The sequence below is a fragment of the Anopheles darlingi genome, chromosome 2 (genome assembly GCF_943734745.1).
Source record: "Anopheles darlingi chromosome 2, idAnoDarlMG_H_01, whole genome shotgun sequence".
In the NCBI taxonomy this organism is placed as follows: Eukaryota; Metazoa; Arthropoda; class Insecta; order Diptera; family Culicidae; genus Anopheles; species Anopheles darlingi.
In genome coordinates, this window is record NC_064874.1 from 35,626,469 (window position 1) to 35,649,402 (window position 22,934).

General features: G+C 45.1%; 5 protein-coding genes across 5 annotated transcripts in view; 2 read left to right on the forward strand and 3 right to left on the reverse strand.

Annotated features, from left to right (window-relative positions):
- LOC125950282 (autophagy-related protein 16-1) overlaps positions 1–22,934 on the reverse strand; it is a 633,733-nt gene that overhangs the window by 283,107 nt on the left and 327,692 nt on the right. The window lies entirely within an intron of this gene.
- LOC125950299 (luciferin sulfotransferase-like) lies at positions 1,294–2,378 on the reverse strand. The gene is made up of 2 exons (XM_049678164.1): positions 2,035–2,378; positions 1,294–1,945 (listed from the first exon to the last, which is right to left on the reverse strand). The coding sequence occupies exons 1-2, from the start codon at positions 2,376–2,378 to the stop codon at positions 1,294–1,296; spliced, it is 996 nt and encodes a 331-aa protein (XP_049534121.1).
- Positions 6,115–8,091, forward strand: LOC125959192 (uncharacterized). Its single transcript, XM_049692002.1, has 3 exons — positions 6,115–7,130; positions 7,341–7,623; positions 7,685–8,091. The coding sequence occupies exons 1-3, from the start codon at positions 6,115–6,117 to the stop codon at positions 8,006–8,008; spliced, it is 1,623 nt and encodes a 540-aa protein (XP_049547959.1). The 3' UTR covers positions 8,009–8,091.
- On the reverse strand, positions 8,797–9,846 carry LOC125950306 (ADP-ribosylation factor-like protein 3). Its single transcript, XM_049678172.1, has 3 exons — positions 9,773–9,846; positions 9,049–9,546; positions 8,797–8,910 (listed from the first exon to the last, which is right to left on the reverse strand). The coding sequence occupies exons 1-3, from the start codon at positions 9,773–9,775 to the stop codon at positions 8,872–8,874; spliced, it is 540 nt and encodes a 179-aa protein (XP_049534129.1). The 5' UTR covers positions 9,776–9,846; the 3' UTR covers positions 8,797–8,871.
- Positions 10,342–11,773, forward strand: LOC125950298 (bifunctional serine/threonine-protein kinase/NEDD4-like E3 ubiquitin-protein ligase). Its single transcript, XM_049678162.1, has 3 exons — positions 10,342–10,488; positions 10,565–11,060; positions 11,124–11,773. Exons 1-3 carry the CDS (start codon positions 10,422–10,424, stop codon positions 11,629–11,631), a joined length of 1,071 nt encoding a protein of 356 aa, XP_049534119.1. The 5' UTR covers positions 10,342–10,421; the 3' UTR covers positions 11,632–11,773.

The following is a 22,934-nucleotide window of genomic DNA, read 5'->3' on the forward strand; positions in this document are numbered from 1 at the left end:
CTTTTAGTAGCAAAAAAGAGCCATTTAAGAATATTAGAGAATAAAAAGGGAAAATTTGGCTTTTTTGTTAGCAATACGATTGGTACATTACGAACAAAAAACGCAAACCCATAAAAGTCACAAACCAATAAAGAAAGCGGAGGCTCTCAAACTACAAAAAAACACTTCAAATGCCATGCTTTACCATATCGCTAAAAAAAACTCCCAGTTGGATCATACAATTCGGATTACATCTAACTAAAAGTCCAGCAGGTGAGACGAAATTCTCGTTAAAAACTAACTAGAGCAGCGAACCTTGAGAGCACACCTTACGGCAAGGCAGCAATCATACAGACACATGCTGGAAGGTGTCCTAGTTCTTTCGAATTATGACGATCAATCTGGAACATTTATCTTTGCGCACCGCGGTCCACGATGAACGTGTCACGCATTCTCGTTAGAACTTGGCTCCGTCGAACGCTGCTACTGCTAGCACCCAACATGGGATACCAAACATGTGAAATCGAGACCAAGCAATTATATCAATAGTCCAGCTGAACCTTTACCGTTACTCCTATTAGTAACTTACACATCGACACTCGCTCTCGCGTCCAGCAACATTGGACTCCCAGGTTCAGTGCGAATGGCCCGGGAGCTTACATGTGTAGAGTCTTTTGCACGTGAAATTTAACGGGGTTTCAACGGGAGCGATATGCACGCCAACGGATGGAACCGGTTGTTGTGTACCCCACACGGTACTGAGGATATTACTGCGTGCTTCCTTGGTCCACAGGTTCACTGTTTCGTCTAATCTCGACTGGTTATGCCCTTGCGGAGGGGATCATTGAATTTGCATCAACGGTCTCGGTGTAGTGCGTTTTCCGTTGCAGTTTTACGAGGATGTTTCTGCACTCATATCGTTTACTCCACACATGCACATACGATCAAGTGATGTAAGGAAGAGATCCAACGGCAGTTACGTAAGCTATACGAAGAAGGAAAGAAAGCAAAGAAGAGGAAGAGAGGGATGTTGCAGTTGCACCACTCTAATGCGCCGCATCAGTGAGCTCAATTGGCACCGGTTTTTAAACGCTTCCTGTGTCCCTTACGCTAACGCTCGTACGCCAGTGTACGAGATTCTTCGATAGGAAATTATAACGGACTGCCGACCGGCGGTCCAGTTGCTGTGCAGATGGATTACGGTGTTTGCCCTTCTTTTTGCGGGCTAGGCCAAGGAGAGACATGACTGGCATCCCGTTAGTTTCAGTCCGCTAGATTTATTAAGCAAACTGTCCCCACCGCACTGTCGCGCCGTCATTCGTACTCAAACTCTAACCCTGTCCCACCGAAGTGCTGCTCGATCCAACGATCGAACCGTGCGGACATGGCCGCATCCATGTGGTTTTTCCAATCGCCAATTTCACCCTTCCGGATGAATTTCACCCCTTGCGCTACACTCGCACCTTCCTGCATAATGGACGATTCCTTCATCATCGGTTCCATGTTGACCGCCGGATTGCGCTGCATCCGATCGAACTGCAGATGATCGCACAGTCGCTGCACTTCGGCATCCGTCAGCTCGCGGCCAAAGTCCAGGAATTGGGCACACTGCCGGACAACCTGCGCTAGATTTCGCTTCATATCCTCGTACCGTAGAAAGAGGATGTTATCCTGTGCTCGCCGCTTCCAGAAGGCCAGCGCATGGGCCCACATTGGACCGATCGGGGCACGATCGTTCAGGAAGATGTCACAGAGCTCCTCGAAGGTACCGTCGGTACGATGAATTAGCTGGCAGTAGTAGTAGTACGAAACGCACAGATCCTTTGGGTTGCGCACGACGTAGATGATCTTCGGTCGTACCGTTTCGAGCTCACGCGGATGGAACTGCCACGGAAGGTGGCATTTGATGAAGCGCCGGCCCGTCATCTGGTGAACACACTGTACGGAATCGATCTGCTCGTGTCGGCTGCAGAAACCCCGGGAAACAGCCCCCATTTTCCAAATTAGTTTCATGTCCGGAAGGTTTTTGTTAGGACCTGCGTGAAGTGAACTTACGTGACGGTATTTTCGACGGTGCGGTCATCGGAAAATATGGCCGACAGCTCCAGTAGAGGCGTTCGGACTTGCTGCAGTTGATTACGGGCTGCCTCGTAGTCCAGATTGTTTCCTAGCAACCATACGAGCTCCTGCGCCCAGGTTGATCCGGCCCGCGGAAATGACATCAACCAGACATCGTCCGAACGAACCGGAAGGGCACGAATGGAATCGCCCAGATCGGCAAACCGTTTCGGCATCACCACGCGTCCCGGATTCACCTCGATGAAATGATCCCGGCGACCAAAGAACCGTTCCAGCTGCTCCTTCATCTCACCCTCGAGCGATCCGTACTCGAGATCCATTGCGTTGCGATACACTTAAATCCCTGTCCTGTCTCTAATGCACTAAACGCAAAATCGCTTCTCGCTAAGGCCCCTTGGAGGACTGCACTTTCACTGAGCATTTGTCGTGTGTTACTGTGGCCGGATGTCGGCTGGACGAGGGCATTTATAAACTAAACTCACGCCCGAACTCAACCATCCCCTTCTCTGCGAAAACCCGGACCCACGGTTACACGACACGGTCCAGCTCAAGATGGCAGTCAATGCGGCGCTTGGTGGTGTGCGCACTTGCCGCACACGGGGTCTCTGTTTTCCTGCCAAGGAAAGCTTACACCGAATGCACCCGGTCGTGCATTTCCTGGTTCCGTAAACATGGGAGAAAGCATGGGGATTCGATAGTGGATCAGCCTTTTTTTCGTTAGGAACCATGAAGGATTATCACCCTACCTTAATGAATAGCCACTTGATTCGAAAATGGTTTTTTGTACGAGGATCACCCGGTTAGCAACGAGTGCTTTACTGATCGTGTAAATAACGAATCGATTCGAGCTTTACATTTTGTTGAGCTAATCAACTTCCTTTCCACCCGCGAATTCAAATAGTTCATTTCAAACCACTGAAATCATCACCTTTTATTAAGGGTAGCTTCGTATATATTTTTTACATTTTTACCTTAGAGTCTTTAAGAATATTTTGTGAAAATTAATTTAAGACCAATTGACAAAGTTATGGCGTTCTGAAGCGAACCATCATGAATGGCTCAATGCATATCATAACTTTGAAATAGTTGATCAAAACATCAACATTTTCATCGTCATTGTCAGCGTACCAATGGAGAGGTCCTTTTTATATTTTGAACTCTTTCTGTCTCAATGTCGAGTTCTTTTAAAATCTGATAATATTATTTTAGAATAATTGCCCAAAGCCCTGGAAAAACTAATTGTCTAACATTTGTACACTATTTTTTATGCCTCTGAAGGTCCATCACTATCATCATTGTTTATTAGATCTGTTTGATCCCATGTGATCTACGAGAAAAATTCTTATTACCAGGGCTTAAAACTAGCGAGTAAACCGTGAAAAATTAAGAATGGCATCGCAAATTTAAGGATGTTTTTAGTTTTTAAAATGATCCTCGAACATGTCTCTGGGTTTCATGAAATATCGTTGTACAAAATGGCAGCGAAAGGGGCTTTTTTGGATCGAATTAACGTAAGCCCATATTCAAGATAAAATTCAGATCTACTGTTTCAGTACACTCTAGCCTATACACTAGCATACAGTTTTGGCAATATTTTATTCTGTTAATTATTGAACCATCAAAACAAAATTGAATGTACGAGTCTAATAAGAATGTGAAATGTCCAACAATTGATTCGATATTAACGCCAAACTTCCTAGATGAGTGGAGCCAGACGTACGAAACGCAAGATGCATTATTAAACTGCTTCCCAATTAAAACACTAAAACTTTTTCAATATTTTGCAGGACTAGACCGAGGTGCTTTGCTTTGTATATTACTCTAACCAATTAGTCAAATAAGCGAACAAAAACCTTCCGTAAGCAAAAAATCCAAAAATCTGCTTTTCAAAAACTAAAACCGGAAAGCCTTGCAAACAATTAACAACCAAAAACAAGCAGGAAATGGTCTTTACTTTTATCCGAATGGTATATTGCTTTTAACGACATCCGGAAGAATTTTTTTGTTTTCTGCAACCCATCGAATCGATCGTATCGCTCTACCTGAAATCGGTTTACGGCGCCTTTCAGAAGCCACCCCAGTCTGCTGATCATCGATATGCTGCAATCATTTAGAAATGGAAAATACCTGTGACGACACAACTTAGCTCACCGAACCGCAGCTTCCAGCTTCGGCAGCCTCGGTCTGATGTCGTGCTTCTTCGTTCTTTTCATCCTTCCATCCACCCATCATTTCTTTCACTCTTCACTCCATGTTTCGAGTGCTTTCTTTCTGCTTCTCCAGAGCATATCATCCCCATCCTGAGCGTCTATCTCCTTCGCTTCGCAGCATTTCCGATTGAACTCCATAACGGTGTCTCCCCCGTTTTGCGTTGTTGTGTTGATCTTTCTCTCTCTCTATCTCCCTCCCTGTACGGCTGCCACCCACCAGGGTTCGGGGTTGCTTTCGACTGCTTTTGACCTAAATATTGTTTCGCTTTATTCGCCACAGTCAAGACCCTCGGCCTCGTGCTTCACAAATATTTCATCGAGGTCACAACGCAACGTACAGCTTCTCGGGCGTTGCGGTCATCCTCTAAAGGTTGATGACTCGCTTCTTGACACAACAACTTTAAACAACTTACCTCATCTCGGCCGTAAGTTCTTTTGGAAGCAGCATCTCTTGTTCCCGCTTTCTACCACCAGCGAGCCTTGGACAGCTCTTTCGGTTTCGAAAGGCTTTATAGTTGGCAATCATAATGCGGCAAAAATTCCCTCCCCGCCCTCCCTGGCTTAATACCCACGAGAACCGCGCACCCAAACCGCGGATGCCGATCGCTGTGACCCATTTGCCGATTCTGACACCTCGAATGGAAGGCCCCTCGGCCGGATTCACTCTCGTCCTCCTTCGGCACAAGCAGCACCGTTAGCTTCATCAGTATCGGATTTAGCGATCGCGTCTCTGACATCATTTCATGTGCGCATCAAGCATCTCATCAACCGATGAGAGCATATGATTTCTAATCTAGTGCTCCGAGGTTCTTAATCCTGCCGCGATGCTCTGACTAGCTTTCGGGAGCAGGTTCGTCGTCTGGACCGTAGCGGAATCGCGTGCAGTCACGCCAAAGGGTAGTATAACAACTGGTAGCAGACGGCCTAGAATCGCGGTTGGTCGAAGAGTGGTTGGTTGTATGTTGCTCTTGTATGTTGTTGCTGGTCTGATGATTTGCAAACCAAGTCGGCGGAACCTATCGCCATAATCGTCGCTCACTCAGTTCCCGCTGGAACTGATTGCTCGGTAGTTGCCTTCTCCTCCATGCGCTTCCCTTATTTGCTGCTGCTAGAAGCTGTTCGCTGACCGAACACTCCACTGAGCATAGGGAATTACTGTTACAAAAATGTGTTGCTTGTCTTCTCCGCGTGTGTGTGTGTCTGCGTTCTTCGCTTCATCTTCGCTTGCGCTTAAGCCACACGAGAACGCCAGACCTTCAGAGTCAGCGAAGAGTTTGAACCTTCATCCGGGGCCGCATCCAAGCATGCATGCGCGGTCACTATACACTACGTGGCTTCGTACCACCACCACCACCACCACCACCACCACCACCACCACCACCACCACCGGTTTTCGTACCTGTTCTGTATCTCGTCTCGGTCTCTTTACCCTCTTCACTGTTCGCCGTTCCGTTTCGTATCGTTGCCTTCTCGTTGCCAAGTCTTTCGGTCTTTTCTGGCCACAAAGAAAGGAAAGACAAGACAAGAAAACCGAGACGTAGGAAGACTCGATCACTCGCCATCTCTCGCTCTTTCGCAGCAGCAAGTGCTGCTGCTGTCTGGCATCCTCGGGCTGGGACCAGGAACGTACGTGGTCTCCCCGTAGAACGGGCATCAGTTCTGCACCGGAGTTCGAACGAATCGGTTCGTAGACATCTCGCGCCAGTCACCACCATCAAACGCAGCACAGCGCAGGGAAAGGCTGAACCCGATAATGTTTTAACTTCCCAGCAACCTCCCAGCTTTTGTTCGTGAGACGAGTCGTTGTTTTTGTGATAAAAGAAAAGTGTTGATCACTTCGATCGTGATGAAGACCGTGATCGTGAAGAACGTTTGCATCGTGCTGCTGGTGATCGTGTCATTGTGTGGCCGGGTTTACACGGTCCAGCGTTCCAGCGATGGCGGTGATGAGGGCAGCCCGTTCCTCGATATGGCGACCGAGTTCCTGTCGACGCTCGGTAATCAGCAGCAGGGTGGTGGTGGTGGTGGTGGTGGCGGTGGAGCAGCCGCTGGTCTTACAGGGATAGCCTCGATGTTGCTTCCACTGATGGCCAATGCGAATGGTGGCGGTTCCGGTGGTAAAGCGAACAACGATGGAATGGGAGCGATACTGTCGGGTCTCGGTTCGATGTTGGCCGCTGGCGCTGGTGGTGGTGGTGCAGGTAGCGGTGGTGCAGGATTCGATCCGGCACTTATCGGCAATGTGCTACAAATGTTTGCCGGAGCTGCCAGTGCCGGTGGTGGTGGTGGTGATGAGGCAGACGAACCTATCGTGCGTCGCCAGCAGCAGCAGCAACAGCAAAGCGGAGGCAAGAGGCAGAAGCGTAAAGTGGCGGCTGCGGCCCCGGAACAATCGAACCCACTGATGGACACGATGCTATCGATGGCTTCCAGTTGGTTGGCAAATTACAACAATGCCGATCATGACCAGGGCAGCCAGAATGGTGGTGGTGGTGGCGGTGCCGATGCACTGCTCAATCTGTTGCCACTGGCCGTCCAGGCATTCCAATCGTTCAGTGGCCCCGAAATGGAGCGGGCACAGGAGCGCCATAAGGACCACTCGTGGGTATTGCCACCGTTCCTCGAGAATCTGCACGTCATGTGGGATCAGTTCACGCAGTCCGAGCTGGCCGGCGCTCTCTGGACGAAGCTGGGACTAAATACGGTGTTCAAAGGGTTCGTCGGACGGGACGGGAAGCTGACGTACGATAAGCTGTTCGAATCGCTCCAGAATCAATCGTTCCGTCGACGGTGGATTAAGGCGGCCACCATCTATCTCGCCGAATGGGCCACGTACATCGCCAATCCGGAGGTGTATCAAAAGTGAGTAACCACCACCGCGCCGTTGCCCGTTGACACACACGCGCAGACTTCACTCGCACGCACGGGCGTCCGCCATTTACCGTTACCGGTGTGACGTGGCCACCACTTCGGTAGTGGCGGTAAAGTGGGTCAGCGGTGTTGCGGTGTTGCGTGTGGAATTCCAAAATGAAATTTCATCGATTCGAACGACCCTTTCCTTGAACATCGCAGGTATGTCGCCACCGGACAGATGATGGCTAACGGGTTCCTGCAATCGCAGGGCTATCCGAAGCAAACGTTCCTCGATATTGGCCGGCCGAGCGAAACGATCTCGAACCTGATCGATCACATTGCCAAGAAGCATCTGGCGGTGAAGATCTCGTCGATCCAGTACGTGAAACCGGCGGTAAACTACGTCAAGGATCTGCTGAAGCTGGGCAAAGCGAAGCAATTCCTGCAGCAGGTCAACGTAACGGAGATGACGGATAAGTTGACCGATACGCTGAACCTCGAGGTGAGTCTAATGGTCGGTGATGGGGTGCTTCTCTTACTAACTCCGGAATCGTCTTCTGCAGGTGATCGAACCGGTCCTGAAGGTGCACCGTGCGTACCGGCAAGCGATCGCTAATCCGCACTGCGATAAGTACATCCTGTGTGAGGTCAATTCGCACGATCCGAACGAAAAGCTCGGACTGGGAGGTTTCAAACGGGGTGTGACGCGTTTCGGTAGTATGGCCGCTGCCTGGTTTGTGGCTCAGGAGACCCACACACCGTTCTGGACGCTGTTTGCCATCATCAACGATCCGAACCATTGCGACATCAAGTATCCGGTCGACTGCGTGGAGTATCATGAGAGCGAACAACGCGTTACGACCGAGTATCCGCATAGTGAGCTGTGAGCCCCGGTATCCGTTGTTGGCCATCCGATTTTTTTCCGTTATTGATGCAATGCAAGATACACAGACACACGTACACGTACACGCACACACAGACACAAACAGACACACAAAAAACACAAAAAAACACGTCTTGCAGCGTGATTGTTGAAACAAAAACACAGAAAACCCTCCAGTGATCTTGGGAGAGACCGAAGCCGGGCGCGAGAAGCCGTTTTCGGGCAGGCAGGGTTGTTGAATCTACATTCGGTGCGGTGCTGCCAGAGTGCTGGAGTGCTGGAGAGCACTGGCCGTCTGGAAGAGTTGGTGATCGATTTTTGATTCGAGTTTCATTAGCAGATTTAGGATGTAAGCGTAAGGAGTAAGATACGAGCAGATTAATCGCTTTAAGCTGAATAACGAGGAGCTGGCCCTGGAAGCTGTTGCTAGCCCGGTTCCGTCTCTTCCGTCCAGTTAGTATTTCAAGTTAGTAACTAGTTTTTAAGCTAGGTAGGGTAGCATATTTTCCCGTTTCCGATCTGTGAGGCGCTTCTAGATGGTGTTGGCCACCACACGCTGCTACCAACTCGAATGTAGATTCATCAAACCGGTAGGGCGAGGGCCTCCCGCCAACAGAGAGTCGAGTACTGAAATGAATGAGGATTCGAAGAAATAATGAGATCACGACCAAAAATAAAATCGAAAAAATAAAACAACTTGTAAAAACCTCAACGTAGTGTTAGATCTCTCTCTTTATTGCACTTATATTGGTACCAGTAAGGTTCAGGATGGGAACGGCGCTATTGTCCTGTGTTGTGACGTCGCCAACGATGTGCGTCGAAAGTTGCGAAATGGAAATTGCGAAAACTGCACTGCGATTGGAACAATTATTTCTTAATACATTTGCATACCCAGTCCATTCCCTCCTTCGTGATCGAGGTAGCAGCGGTTTGAGGAGGAGGAGGAGGAGAAAAAAGCACCCAGGCCAGACGAGCGGGGAAAATATCAATTCACCAAACAGACGGTTCAATTCCACGTGTTGCACTGGTTGCAATTCCGCTTACCTTAACGCCGGTACCCTGTATGGCACTGCAGCCTTGTATCTGCCAGGTGCGGTCCTGTAGCGTGACCAATTTGAGACATTCGGCGATTTCGGACGCTTTCAGGGCGCCGACAATGTCCTGCTTGTTGGCGAAGACGAGCAGAGGTACGGCTTTCAGTTTGTCGTCCAGCAGTAGCTCGGTAAGCTCGTCGCCCGTTTCCTCCAATCGTTTCCGATCGCTGGAATCAATCACGTAGATCAGCACGTCGGTGTTTTCGAAATAGTTTTTCCAGTACGGTCGTATTTTGCTTTGTCCACCGATGTCCCACACGTTCAGCTTGAAGCCTTCCGATACCACGGATTTAATGTTGAAACCGGCCGTCGGCGTAACTTGCGTCACTTCCTCCGAGGCAAGCTGCTTCAGCAGCGTTGTCTTGCCGGCATTATCCAGTCCGAGCAGCAGTATCCGCAGTTCCTTCTCCGGGGCGGATCGCAGTTTTCGCAAAAGCGATAACAGTCCCTGAAAGTGGCCAGAGGGATGGTTAATTTTGCTGATAGGAACTGTCCCCGGAGACGGAGAGAGAGAGAGAGAGCGAGTCGGTACAATCAATCGACCGTTACCAAGGTAACGAATTCAAAACAAAATTTATGGTTTTGGACGATTTGGAGAGCAACATTTTGCATCCTGATTTTAGTAACATTAACGCAATGTAGAGCACCACATTTGACTAAATTGATTGCCGTACCATTTTGTTGGAAAAACTGAATAATATTGAAGCTCTTGGATGTCGGTTTCAGAGCCAAACGTGAGGAATTGTTCGGAGGACACGTTGCGGAAGGACACGGCTGTGATGAGACACTCAGTGAGCATAAACAAGACACTCACGGAGAGGAATAGTGGGATTTGAGAGAGTGCAATATCTCGGAAAATTGTGTTTTCCAACTTCCCCAAAAGACTTCCCTGAAATGCGAAATGTTGTTCTGTTTTAAAATTCAAATCGTGGTGGATACCATCGTTTGCTCTATACCCAGACACAGTTGGCCAAATTTTTAGAATTAGTTTTTTATAAACATTTTTTATTTCTCGTTTAGTTAAATTTTGTGAAAAAAAATATCTAGTTGTTGTAAACAAATTAAAAATAAATTCTTTTAAATTCTTTTCTTCCACAAAACATAACGAAGCGTAAATTAATTTTTACGTTTACGCTAGAGTTTACGCTCCGTGTAGCAGGGCCTGAAGGGTTTGTTGTTTTCTGCATGGGCATTGTTTTCGAAATAAACAAATTGCGCAAAGTTTTGTGTTTTTTCTGTAAAAAAGTGGAAAAGTGAATTTAATTTTAAATGATGTGAAAGTACCGCGACTCGGAAACCCTTTGCGATACTTTTGGGTGAACGATGGCCGATCGATTATGGATTATTGGATTGAATCCTTTTGATTTACGAGGAAACTCTTCGTTACAGGGTTTGTATTTTGTAAAAAATTTTACCACCTCGACTACCGTTAAATCAACAGCATTTTACAATGTTACCCCTTCCAGAGATCGACCTCCATACCCTGATAAAACAACCGGATACAAAATCGCCTCGACTGCTCATTCGTATCGGGCAACTTCATGCATTTATAGCTCAAGGCAAAACTCTGTTCGTATTCTGCGTATTGACCGAAGAGCGCAAAACTGTTGAGTTTGCAGAAAGTATAGTTGCGTTAGAAGTAAGCAACAAATATTGCCTGATACTGCTTGAAACGGGGCGTTTATTAAAATACGATTCTAATGAGGACCGCACGGTAACACTCGATTTTCTCGGAGTGGAGGATAAAGGCCAGCAAAGCGACGAACTTGACGAGATCATTACGCACCTGAGTTGTGGTGAACATGTTGCCGTAGCATGTTCCTCTAAGAATGTCGTCTACAACATTCCCAACAAAACCGTTACCTTTCCGAGACACGTGCGCGTTTTAAAAATCGCATCAGGATTCGAACACAGCCTACTACTTACAAGGAATGGAGACGTTTACAGCTGGGGTTCTGGATTGTAAGTCAAACGATTTTTGGAAAAGACACGCTCTGGCTTCAACAATGATTTCTTCCTTTGCAGACGCGGCCAGTTAGGAAACGGAGAGATTTCCACCTCCCAGGACCAACCGAAACTCATCGATGCACTAGCCGGCGTAAAGATCGTGGACATTGCTGCGGCCGGTTGGCATTCGGCTGCCGTTTCTGCGTTTGGAGATCTGTATACGTGGGGCTGGAACAATCAGGGTCAGTTGGGGTTGGCCGAAGCAAAGTTCCATGGTCGAGTTGTTTCGCAACCGCAGCTCATAACGTTTACCGATGAACAGGATATCTCAGTGTCGAGGGTTCATTGTGGAATTGGACACACAATAGTAGAAGTCAAAGAAGCGGGCGAGACTGACGAAAGTATACTAGTAGCTGGATGTGATTTACAAACACGATTCCAGTACGATCGTGCGACAGTTGTACCCTCATTCGAAGGTTTCCGCAAGCTGCAACCGCCAATCTCCCAAAAAGAAGGAGAAAGATCATTGGAAGTTGGTACAGGGCCGTATCAAGTGTACTTCCTGCAACGAAATGATGCTGTATAATAAGTAAAGCTGCGCTGTGCAAATACTACGCACTGTCCTTGGCCCATTTCTGCCACTGCCATGTCGCCGAACGGAATATAATAAACGATAAACGCTAAAATAAACCAAGAAACGTTTCGTGTAATATATTTTTTTACATTTTCTTCGCACAACCAAATGTAGGAAACGACGCCATAAAACATGAACGCGACGCACCGGCACGCATAATCGTTCCGGCATTGACATGAAGCTCGGTACCAACCAACCGAGCCCTGCCGGGCTGAGACTTGTTTTTCGTGTTTACTTTGCCAAGGGGCCCAGAAACCTTCAGGATGCAGGACGTTCAAGGTTTCTTCGCCCAGCCAAAAACTTCGACGAGAAATAAATGAGGTCACAGCGTACTGCAGCATCCTTCCACCCATCCGGACAAGCCAGACGACGGGCCCGACAATTGAATTATACGCAGGCAAACCGACAATTTCGCATGCCGACTGCACTTTTTCGATTGCCGCTTGCAGTGCTGCAATGTGCAAACAGCGCCCCCTTTTCCCCTCCTGTAACGCGCATCTTTCCTCTACCAATTCTTCATTTCTGTTCCTACACTTTCGCTGAAATGCATCCTCTCGAATATCTCGATCGAAAAAAGCCGGCCCAAAAGCATGCCCGTGCAGCGAGTGTTTGCGTTTCGTTGGCAACGTTGGCACGGACAAGAAGAGAAGACGCCAGAACGAACCATGTGAAGCGAAGAGAGGTCTCGATGATGGCCTGAAATGCCTGGCGTGACGCGCAAAGACGCAACCACTTCTGGTAGAGCCAGACAGACTGGGTCGGTCGACCCCCCCCGAAAAATTGAGAGTGAAAATAAGATCAAGGCCAGCCGGTTTCTTCCTGTCCTGCAAAATGCAACTTGCACCACCATGCCACCGCTGCCGGCTGCACATTGCGCGGTGCAATGTGTCTCGATGCACATTGGAAGAAGATGTGGCAATAACGCGAGAGTGCAACTGCAGGGCGAAGGCAGAGATGTCGAGAACGCGGTGAAGGGAAGGCGCGCGGGGGGTGGCTGGCCCTGTCCGAAAATAAGCGAAAACAAAATTATGAGGACGTACGAAATGCTATGCTGCTGCGGATGCGGACAGGAAGGAGCAGCGAGCAGCCGAACAGCAACAACAACCGAAACCGGTCCACTCCTCGTTCATTCGTTCGTTCGGATCCGGTCAGCCGGCCAAAACTGGCCATTAAATTGTTACGGCCAGTGAACAGTTTCACTTTTTTCCTGCCCTTTTGGGGCATGCACTTTTTTTTGTATTGTGCGTTCCTCTTTATGCATTATGACTCGTATGCGTACGTGCGTGCTGATGAGTTCTTAATTTTTGTTTTTGTTGCCGGGTCAATTTTGGAACCGCTACCGCTTCCTTGTTGCATGTGGTGCATCAGCAGCAGTCCTCTCGTGGGCATTGCAGATGCAGCGAATTAGTGCAGAACCATTTTCTGGGGGAGGGCAATTCGCAAGAGAACTGTTGTTTCCTTTTTTTTTGGGGGGGGTCCAAAAGAACCGTTGTTCCGTTTTGGGGCTGCAGTCCTTTTAGACATTATTGCCTTCAATTTTAGGGCAGCCGAAACCGACGTGGCGTTCTGTGGCTTTTATCTGATGGATGGACGGATGGATGAGGCATCGCACAGACACGGGTTGACGCAGTTGGTCGCCGCCTCATCGAGACAACGCGCTCCTATGGCAATTTGGAGTATTCTTTGTTCAGCCAGCCAGCCAGCACGCAGAGCGTGTGCTGGTTCGTCGGCCGTTCTTATGGAATGGGGTCACAACATTATCATATCTTAATGGTTATCCTGAATCTTAATTTTTTTTTTCACTGAAATGCACAGGTCAATGAGATGTAACAGGCATTATGCAGAAAAGAAGCCACCAACTGCAACGCGTTTGGTAATTTTGTTTATGACGGGCAATTTGGGGGAAAAGCCTTGACGCAAAAAAGGTTAATAAGTACTTAGTTAATTTACTAATTGACTGCGATCACTTTTGGGGATTGCCGTTAGTCACAAATTATGTTACAAAAAATAGCTCAAAAGTTACGGTTTTTGTGTAAAGCCAACATTTCCCGTTGTTGTAAATTTATGTAACGAAATTCGGCATAAAAACTATCAAGTAAAACAGTTTTCCTTGTTCCATTGTGTGGCAGCAAACTGCAGATTGCCACCCGGAAAAGCAAAAAACCCCCGAAAAATGCAGGTGGTGTGTACTGTTGTACGAGTAAAAATACATTTGAGAACACCTTGCGAGATCTTCTTGATGATTGAGATAGCTTTTACTCACAAAAAAAACAGTTACAATGTTTACATTTACCCTCAATTATAAAAGGATATGCGATCCGCAAAAAGGCACACAACAACAGTTGTTAAAACTGTTGCAAGTCTCATAACAACATGGCGTTGAAATTGAATTTCCTCATTTCGACACAAACAAAAATACCTTGTTCATACTAATTTTCACTCACTCAACGTTCCCTCCACCGGGATCCAGGCGGTTTAATGAACGTCCCTGAATGGGTTGGTGCTTCTGAGCTGAGCCTCCTCTATTGCGGTGCATCCCGTTGAGTCAACATGAGTCAACAACACGCCGTCGGTCTTGAGTGCCGGCCGCCGCCAGACGCCGCTAGTAAAAATGTGGAAATAATCTAACGCACACACGAAAGCATGGTGCAATAAAAAAAAAACAACCGGTGGCAGCAGATAGCCGACGGTTGGGCAAACAAAGTGCGCAAAAAAAAAACCATCAACCCGGACCTACCCTAATGTGTTTTGAAGTGTGACTCAAAACGGCCGCCGCCGCCGCCATTCGGGTTCAACGAATTAGAATCGTTGAACTCAACCACCGATGCCGGCTACGGTTGGGTAATCATCACGCGGCACGCCGTAAACCGTCCAAGGCACCATTTCTGGTTGTTACTGACAAAAACGCACACTGGGATGCTCGAAATAAAGTTTTCAAAATTCACTTTTAAATATTGAATATTTTGTAGCTAATCCTTTTTTTTTCGTGCGAGAAACATAGTAACCATATTTCTTCCCGCGAGCATCCGGCATCGCGGATCGCGAGAACTTTCTACGATCGCGTGGTAGCGGGGAGAATTTGTATTTGTACAACAACAAAAACCCCTTTTTGCGCCGCTATCTCGCGTTCTCCCCTCCCACCCATTCGGCCATGCCTTATTTTCGCAAGCTCTCCAGCCCAGACGGGGACGATGGCCAAACGCCACACCGGCCACCTCCCCTGCGTAATGCCGATGTGCGGTTTCAAGGCCACCAGCCGTCTGGTCTCTCAAACCGAACCGACGAAAAGTCGGTGGTCGGGGTCGGGGAGTTGGGGTTTTGGGGGCGATGATGGAGGCGCACCATTATCGTTCGAGATTGTTTACATGAGGACGGCGGTGTGGCCGATGCCTCTGTATGTGTGTGTGTGTGTGTGTGTGTGTGTGTGTGTGTGTGCTTCTATCGCAGCACTCTTCTCCCCCACCGAGACCATGATCGTTCCATCTGGCGGCACTTGAGCGCGCCGTTCCGTTCCATCCCCGCCGAAATGAGGTTAGGGGGCGCGAGGAGCTGCCGAGATCCCCTTGCTGCAACCGATCATCGACCATCCACCACCATCCACCATCATCATCATCATCATCCTCGTATTCGTTTCGTAAATCTGTGTTGTTCCGGGGAAGCGTCGGCGTCGGCGTCGACGACGGGGTTGTTTCGATTGCCGCCCTTTTTTTTTTGTTCCTCTTTTTGGCGCTCTTATTTTCGGAAGTGCATCCGACTGTGACCTCATTTCGCTTTCACGCCTTGTGCTACCGTCCCCGTTTCGGTCGATCCATCCTTGCGTCGTTTTCATCCCTTTGTTCATGTTCATGTGCTTGCGCAATTTTTGACCACTCGGCGAAGACCGTCAGGCGAAGCGATGGCCACGGATTGGATTGTTGGCGACGATTGGTGATATCGCGAATATCGCTGTCCCAGACACAGACGACGAGCGGACAATCAATTTGTAAGGTTTTTGTAAGGGGGAGAGATAAAAATAAGAGCAGATTCGGTGGCGAACCGCGCCCGCGTGCTATCGCAAAGTTTTCGCGCGATAAAACGCGACGGTTCCGACCCGGTCCCCCGGGAGTTGATTTAGGTCAGTTACTGATATTTCGGTTATGTGATCGCCACGAAATTGGCGAACGAATGCGAATATGTAGGTCATACACACACCCGCGGTCGTATCAGTTCAGACAAGAAGTCTGCTGTCCGGGCTGTGTGTGTGTGTGTGTTTCTCGTGCAGCGGGGCCATAGAAGATCCGCGGGTCGTGGAATAAAGCTTGGAACAGTTAATATTTGGCCGCTTTTGTTTAATCATTGCAGCGCGCCTAGTGGTCACTTTGCCATTCCGTTGACAGCGTTTTAATCATTGTAGTCTGTTTATTTAGTAGTATTTTTTTTGTTAACATTGATCCACGCCTTCACAAGTTATCGCCGATGGAAACGCGAAAGGCAAAAAATAAATCTGCGCAATCACTGTTTAAATTCGATTTGGCCGGGGGAAAAATCGTGAAAGTCTTGAAATTTCCAAACTCAACTCAAAATACCATATGTTATCGTTACTGGGGGACTTTTATCTTGATTCTAGCAAAAGAAAACAGCTGAAAAAGTTTAACGAATGCCCGCTTCTGTAAACAAAATTGAATCAACACTCCTGGGATCTCTCAGCGTGATTCCACCAAGAAAAACTCACGACAGTCGACAGAACAGTTCGGAAAATATTTTTAAAAGGAATTGTAAGGTCATATAAGCAAGAAAACAGCCAAATAGGACGCTAGAGAACAGCTTTATTGCCCAAATCCGTACAGGGAAGCTGTATGAACAAGCGATTTCAACACTTGTTTGTTTGGTTGAACGTGGATTTTGATGGACGATGGAACACACGTAAAAATGCGTTTCGAAAAATACCGTGCCAAAAATTTATTTTGCCAATCATTGAGGGAGTGGTTTAGAAAGGGATTGATTTATTTACGGAGATGAATTTGCCCATAAGATGATGATTTTGCATGGGATTTGACATTGTGGCGACAAATCAAATGTTTTCACCATTGGGGTAACGTTCATTCGAAATTTGTGCGAGAAAAGAGTGTCTACAGAAAAGGATTTTGTTCTTCATTCGTCCACCAACGATCCTGTGTAAGTTTGGCATGATTTAGGTAGCAGTGCTTGCCGAAGTTATGGCGTTTATTTTTTTTATTCAAATAGATCGATTTCACTGAGAAAACTATCAATACACAAAAATGTCTGGATTTTCGTTCCATCGATTTCTATTTGAAAATTATCATAAGGAAACTTAAAAATTATATTAGAGATGTATAAAAACCAACTAAAATGAGGGTGATGTGCAACAAGAGGGCAAATGATGTCATATAAAAAACTAACTAATAATTTGCATCAACCCCCTTATTAAAGACAATAGGAAAACCTATAAAATGACACCTTTCTTTTCTTTATACGTCATGCTTTGGCTGAGATATGATCTATTTTGTGCGGCCAAGTATTAACTTCCAGCCAAAAAAGCCGTTCTTTCAAATAAGCCTACTCATCTTTTTAATGTATTTTTATTACAGTATAATAAATACTGGTTATATTCCAAATTCACATTATAAATATATTACAATAATTATTTTTTTTTTCCTTGTCTACCACCGGTCTCTCATGATACATATCCTTCTCTCTTCCCTTCTTCCGTCCCTTTCTGCTGTATCTGGAGTGTTTGTCTGTGTATTCTGTGTCTGTGTGTGTGTGTGTGCATGGTTCTCATATCTGATCTGATTTATTTTATATAATCATCCTGGCTAATTCTAGCTTCGTGTTCACTGCTACGTGCGCCGTTCGGTGCTAGCGAATGCCAGCCACCAGTGGATGTGCCATGAGCCATCCTTGCCAGGAGATTCCTCCTGGTATAGGGCCCAATTTGCAGTTCGCAAATGGCAACCACTCGATACAGTAGTTTCGGTATTAGGGTTTAGCGATCCGTTTTCCCAAAAACCAAACCCATCAGCATCCATCGAAGAGTCAGGACACAGTTTTCTTGCCTCGCCTCGCGATGGTTGCTCGCACCCTTTTGTTCATGTTTCCCGTTTTTCAATAACAATCCCACAACGTTTAATATGCGTTTCAACATGTATTGGATAGATCTTCTCGAGTCACCCGCTGCAATTGAATTTACACAGTGTGTGTGTGTGTGTGTGTGCCGTACGGTATTTCCAGTATGTTATGTTCTTCATAATTTTGTTTTTAATTTTGTTTTGCTCATTTCATTTCCCATTTTAGAATCGGCTTTACCGACCTAAAAGCGGCTTGGTTAATTTTTTCGTACATTGGGGGTCTCTTGCTTTATGCTTCACTTATAAAGCATTTTTTCCCAACTGACGGACGATGTTTTACTCCAAAAAGTTGGGGCCTTTGTTTGATAAGTTTTGCTCTTACCTTGTGTGATCGTATCTTATATCCTCCCGTCAGTCTGATTTCCAATGCTTTGTTTTTTAATCCAAAATATGTGTGGCCACACTATATGGCTGATTTCCCTTCAACGCTCTTCACAATATTCCATAGAATCCGACGAGAATATTTTGCGTTTTTGATTTACTTTAGCTTTTGTTTTATCTATACTCCCAACAACTTTACAGCTTTCTATAAAAAAAAACGGAAAGGCAATGATATCGTCACCGATACTCTTTTGTTTCGTCATCTCCATTTCTTTGCTTTAATCCACTGTGTTTGTCAATAGATGAATTTACGTTTATATATTTAACGAGTACTACAAGTCGCAGTGGAATTGTGTATGCCTTTTACGTTTAAACATGTTGCAGTGTCTGGAGATTTTAATTTGGATATGGACTTTTGGAATGCTGATTCTGGAGGTGGATTTGGTCCCAAAACAGTTTTTGCCAGCGCTGTTTAATTCGTTTTCTTTCTTTTGTTTGTTTCATTTTGTTTCAAACAGCTCCTGCCTATGTTTCCTAGATGGGATCTTGTTTCATTGTTTTAAATCTCGGATCATTTTTTTTCCATTTTTCTATTTTGCGATTGGAATGTGGCCGGGATGCTTGTTGAAATCGCTTTCAAAAACATTAATGGATTTGTAAAATCCAAAATAGCTACTAGAGCATTTTAACGAAAATCGAAAGGATTGGAATTCTTCATTCTCTAACCATCAGTGAAAACTGCTGCTCCGCAGTCTACTGGCTGGCAAACAAAAAACATTGTTCTAATTACATACAGTAAACTATTCTCTTTCGATAGCTCCAGGACTTCGGGAAGCTGGGGTGTCTCAATGTGATTTTTTTTATCAGTCTTTGTTCTGCTTGTTTCTGGTTTTGTTTTATTTCATTTTGTTCAATTTCTCTGCTTAGCGAATTTCTCGTTCTTTTCGTTCGCCTTTGTTTTTTAGCACGAGAACACTTTGCCTGAATATGCGAGCCAACAGTGAACAAACTTCTTTTTGCTCCAGATTGAATCCATTGTTGCTTAGCTGTTGATTTGTTGTCAAATACACCACGTTACTGTTTTGGTTGAAGGGTAGACGATGGTTTGAATAAAAGAGAGTTATTAAATTTCTGGACTATTGATTTCTGCTTGTATTTTGATGTCAAAATGCCAGTGGAAATGTCTTGTTTTACTGTTGTGTGTTTCTCTGTATATTCTATTGCCTGTTCATATTTGGGGACGTTGCTGTTGTAGTTGTTGTTGAATGATTGAACAGCATCGAGCGAATGCAAAGCAATGCGATCATGATAAGGTAGGAGTCTCTTGCAAAACTAAATGCAGTTTAAATCGTTACCGGTTAACTTAGATTAGAAACAAGGAATGATAAAACAGTATAAATCATTGTGAATAAATGTTACGGTTTTTGTTTAGTACCAAGAGCTTCTTAACGAAGCAACATAAACATGCTCATTGTGCAAAAATTGCAGCAACTTGAGGCAACATTTTGACAACCAATTTGACTTCGACATCCTATGGTTAATTCCATTTGTGAGTTTTTATTACCAAAGCCTGTGATTAAGTGTACAAATACAACGTATCACCATTCCCCAGTACTCAGTAGTTTAGATTCCCCAGTAACCATAGAAAAACTCAAGAAAATCCCCTGTTTGTAAAATATACAAAACCCTAAAGTAGAGTCCGAATAGAAAAAAAGAATATATTAGGTGTACAAATAGAAACTCGCCGTTTTCCCTTAAGGAGTCTAGCACCTGCAAATTAATCGATAAAAATATGCAAAACCCTGGTAATTACAGCTGGGGCATCTGTTCACAATTCCCCAAAATTTCGTTTGTTTATTTTCACCCTGCTTTGAGTTATTCATGTGCGAACATGGCGAAGTTTCAGCCGAATAAGTGCCATTTGCGGGAAGTGTTGCTTTTTGTGTTTCATACTAAAAAAAAATGCAGCTGAAGCGCATCGAATGATAGTAAATGTTTATGGTGAAGCCTGCATTATTGAAAGAATGCGTCTGGAGTGGTTTTGCAAGTTCAAAAATGGCGATTATGACGTGCCAGACAATGAGCGTCCCACAAAGTTCGAAAATGCCTAATTGAACACTTTTCTGGAAGAAGATTCTTGTCAAACGCAACAGGAACTTGCAGACTTATTGTGCGTGACGTAACAAGCAATATCGCATCGGCTAAAAGTCCTGGGAATGATCCAGAAACTAGGATACTGGGTGCCGCACGATTTGAAGCCGAGGGACATCGAACGGCTTCGAAGACGGAAGTCATGAAAACATACCTGGAAACATTAAAATGGCACATACTATCCCCCCCGCTGTACTCTCCAGACATCGCTCCATCAGACTACTATCTCTTCCGATCGATGACGCATGACCTGGCCGAGCAGCGCTTCCGTGCTTTCGAGGACACCCAAAATTGGATCGATCCATGGATCGCGTCGAAAGATGAACAATTTTTCTCACAAGGAACTCAAAAGCTGCCCAAATTGTGGGGAAAAGTTGTGGCTAACTATGGCAATTACTTTGAAGAATGAGTTTGTGAGGAGTTTTTTACAATAAAGCCTCAAATCTTGAGAAAAAACGGCGAGTTTCTATTTGTACACCTGATAGAATAAAAAAATGTATATTCAGTGATAGAACTGATAGTAGTATTGCTCGAGGCCACCCTCATTCTTGCATTGTTTTCGATTCAGTTGCTCTTCAGTTTGTTTCGATGCTGTTCGTTGAAAATCATATTCCATCTGTTGGACTGTTAGTTGAAAAATAGAACATAACCTTTCTTCTATTGCTTCTGGTTCGGAGTTGGAAAACTCAATCCTGTTTTTTGCGTGCAGCAACTCGTGCCATTGACGTTCCTCTTTCCTATACTCTAGGCGTGTTCTGTGTGTTCGGTAAAGGTTCCATTTATTATTATTTTTACGCATCCTCGCGCCTCTTACATGGTTTCGTTTTTCTCCTTAGTATTGTTTCGTTTACACGTACATCAAGCACAGTGAGTCTGGTTGATCTTTTTTTTTTTTTACATAATCCATTTGTTCCACAACGCAAACGGGCGGCCAGTTTGGATTAGTAAGACGATACTAATGGCTGCAATGGATGCACGATCTATACGAAGTTGATGATCTTCTTCACTTGTCTATCTCTGTTGCTATTTACACGGTTGGCTGTTTCACTGTACCTGTGGGCTGGGCCAACACATTATACGCATATTCGACGGATGTTTGTTTGTTTAAGAAAGCGTTTCTATTACTAACCCGCTGTTCTTCGTACTCATGTACAAGGAAATGGTAAGACTCAATCAATAGAGATCACTTCTATCGGCTTTCCGCGGTCGTTGAGAAATGCTCAAATCGCTTCAGGAGTTGCCCTATGATATATCGACAATCAACCTACCGTTAGCATTTTCAAAGCCGCGATGCACGATTCAGTGCCGGGGATTCATCTGTGATCACTTTCATATTTGATCGTTTGGTTTGGTTCATTTGGTTTCATCTGAATGGTCACCGATTCAGAACCGACGACATTTTACAAGCGCTGTGGCATTAGCTGCTTAAAGAAATAAAATCAATTGCGTATCATCAAGATGTTTGATGATACTAAAAAACAAAGCGTTTTAGTTTGCACCTTGGGTTATGCGTTGAGAAATAGTGTTGAGTAAGGTACACCAATAAAGAATGATGTATCCAAATTCATACCAGAAACTCACTAAACCAGCACATTCTAATCAACGGATTTATATTCGGATTGGAAATTAATTAGCTTTGCCATTTATACTTTTGCCACAATTCCTGGCGTGCAAGCATTTCGACTATTAATGAAGGTCGTCGTCGTTTCATTTTCACTTTAGTTCGACTCATGATGCGTCATTAATTCAATTCATCAAACACACATAAAAGAACAAAAAATAACTGAAACTTTAAAATAATGTTTTTGCTTTAAGGTTGTTGTAGCTGCTGTTGTTACACTATTGTTGTATCTGTTCTTGCTGTTTGATAAAGTTATGAGAGCATTTCTGTATTTCTGTTTCTCTATTTTCTGACTTGGCGGATCTTTGCCTTGTGATACCTTACAACTGATTTGATACGGTATTATGTGCTCGAATGCTGGTGCGGTGATGTAATTTTTGAAATTTTATTGCATTTGAATTAAGTGCTGTTCAGTTTTATATGATGAATGGGCTGCTATGGTCTATTTGTTGATGCTTGTGATAATTGATTAAACAATCTTTCTATTGCAGAAGTAAACCATAAGATCATACTCTTTTCATGAAGAGTAAAACACCAAAAGAGATGTTAACATATCTGTGAGTTCGGAAGATCATTCATATCTAGATGAATTTGAACCCATAAGTTTTAATGACCAATAGAAAAGATTGAATTACTGTTTTTACTCCCGTTTGTTTAAACTATGTTTACTCAAGAGATATTTTTGACATTCTAACAATTCGTTCTTTTCATTCGACTCAAACTTCATTCGTTTTATTAACACCATTCCACATGTAAGCAACCCTATACTTCAATCAAAAGAACTCTAACAGTATTGTAACAAAGTATTTCCTAGGGATCTTCTTTACTCGAAACGCAAAACAACATTAGCAGACCATAGAATTGTCCTTTAGATCAAATGCACGGAGTACTTTTTTAAATGTCGTTTTAATGTTTTAAAGTATTATAATCCATAATTCCGCAATTTGATGACACTTTTTTACCTTGCTTTCCACTCGAAACGGCAATTGAACTGTTAATTACTAGGGAATCCTAATTAATTACAAACAAAAAAC

Excerpts from the sequence above, each read along its gene's own strand:
- LOC125950299 (XM_049678164.1), bottom strand. The coding sequence starts at position 2,378 with ATGGATCTCGAGTACGGATCGCTCGAGGGTGAGATGAAGGAGCAGCTG. Across the intron at positions 1,946-2,034 it reads ACCGTCGAAAATACCGTCAC|CCGACACGAGCAGATCGATT; the intron begins GTAAGTTCACTT and ends GGGTTTCTGCAG.
- LOC125959192 (XM_049692002.1), top strand. The coding sequence starts at position 6,115 with ATGAAGACCGTGATCGTGAAGAACGTTTGCATCGTGCTGCTGGTGATC. Across the intron at positions 7,131-7,340 it reads AATCCGGAGGTGTATCAAAA|GTATGTCGCCACCGGACAGA; the intron begins GTGAGTAACCAC and ends TGAACATCGCAG. Across the intron at positions 7,624-7,684 it reads CCGATACGCTGAACCTCGAG|GTGATCGAACCGGTCCTGAA; the intron begins GTGAGTCTAATG and ends CGTCTTCTGCAG.
- LOC125950306 (XM_049678172.1), bottom strand. Across the intron at positions 8,911-9,048 it reads TACAGGGTACCGGCGTTAAG|GAGGGAATGGACTGGGTATG; the intron begins GTAAGCGGAATT and ends TCGATCACGAAG.
- LOC125950298 (XM_049678162.1), top strand. The coding sequence starts at position 10,422 with ATGGCCGATCGATTATGGATTATTGGATTGAATCCTTTTGATTTACGA. Across the intron at positions 10,489-10,564 it reads AGGAAACTCTTCGTTACAGG|AGATCGACCTCCATACCCTG; the intron begins GTTTGTATTTTG and ends TACCCCTTCCAG. Across the intron at positions 11,061-11,123 it reads TACAGCTGGGGTTCTGGATT|ACGCGGCCAGTTAGGAAACG; the intron begins GTAAGTCAAACG and ends CTTCCTTTGCAG.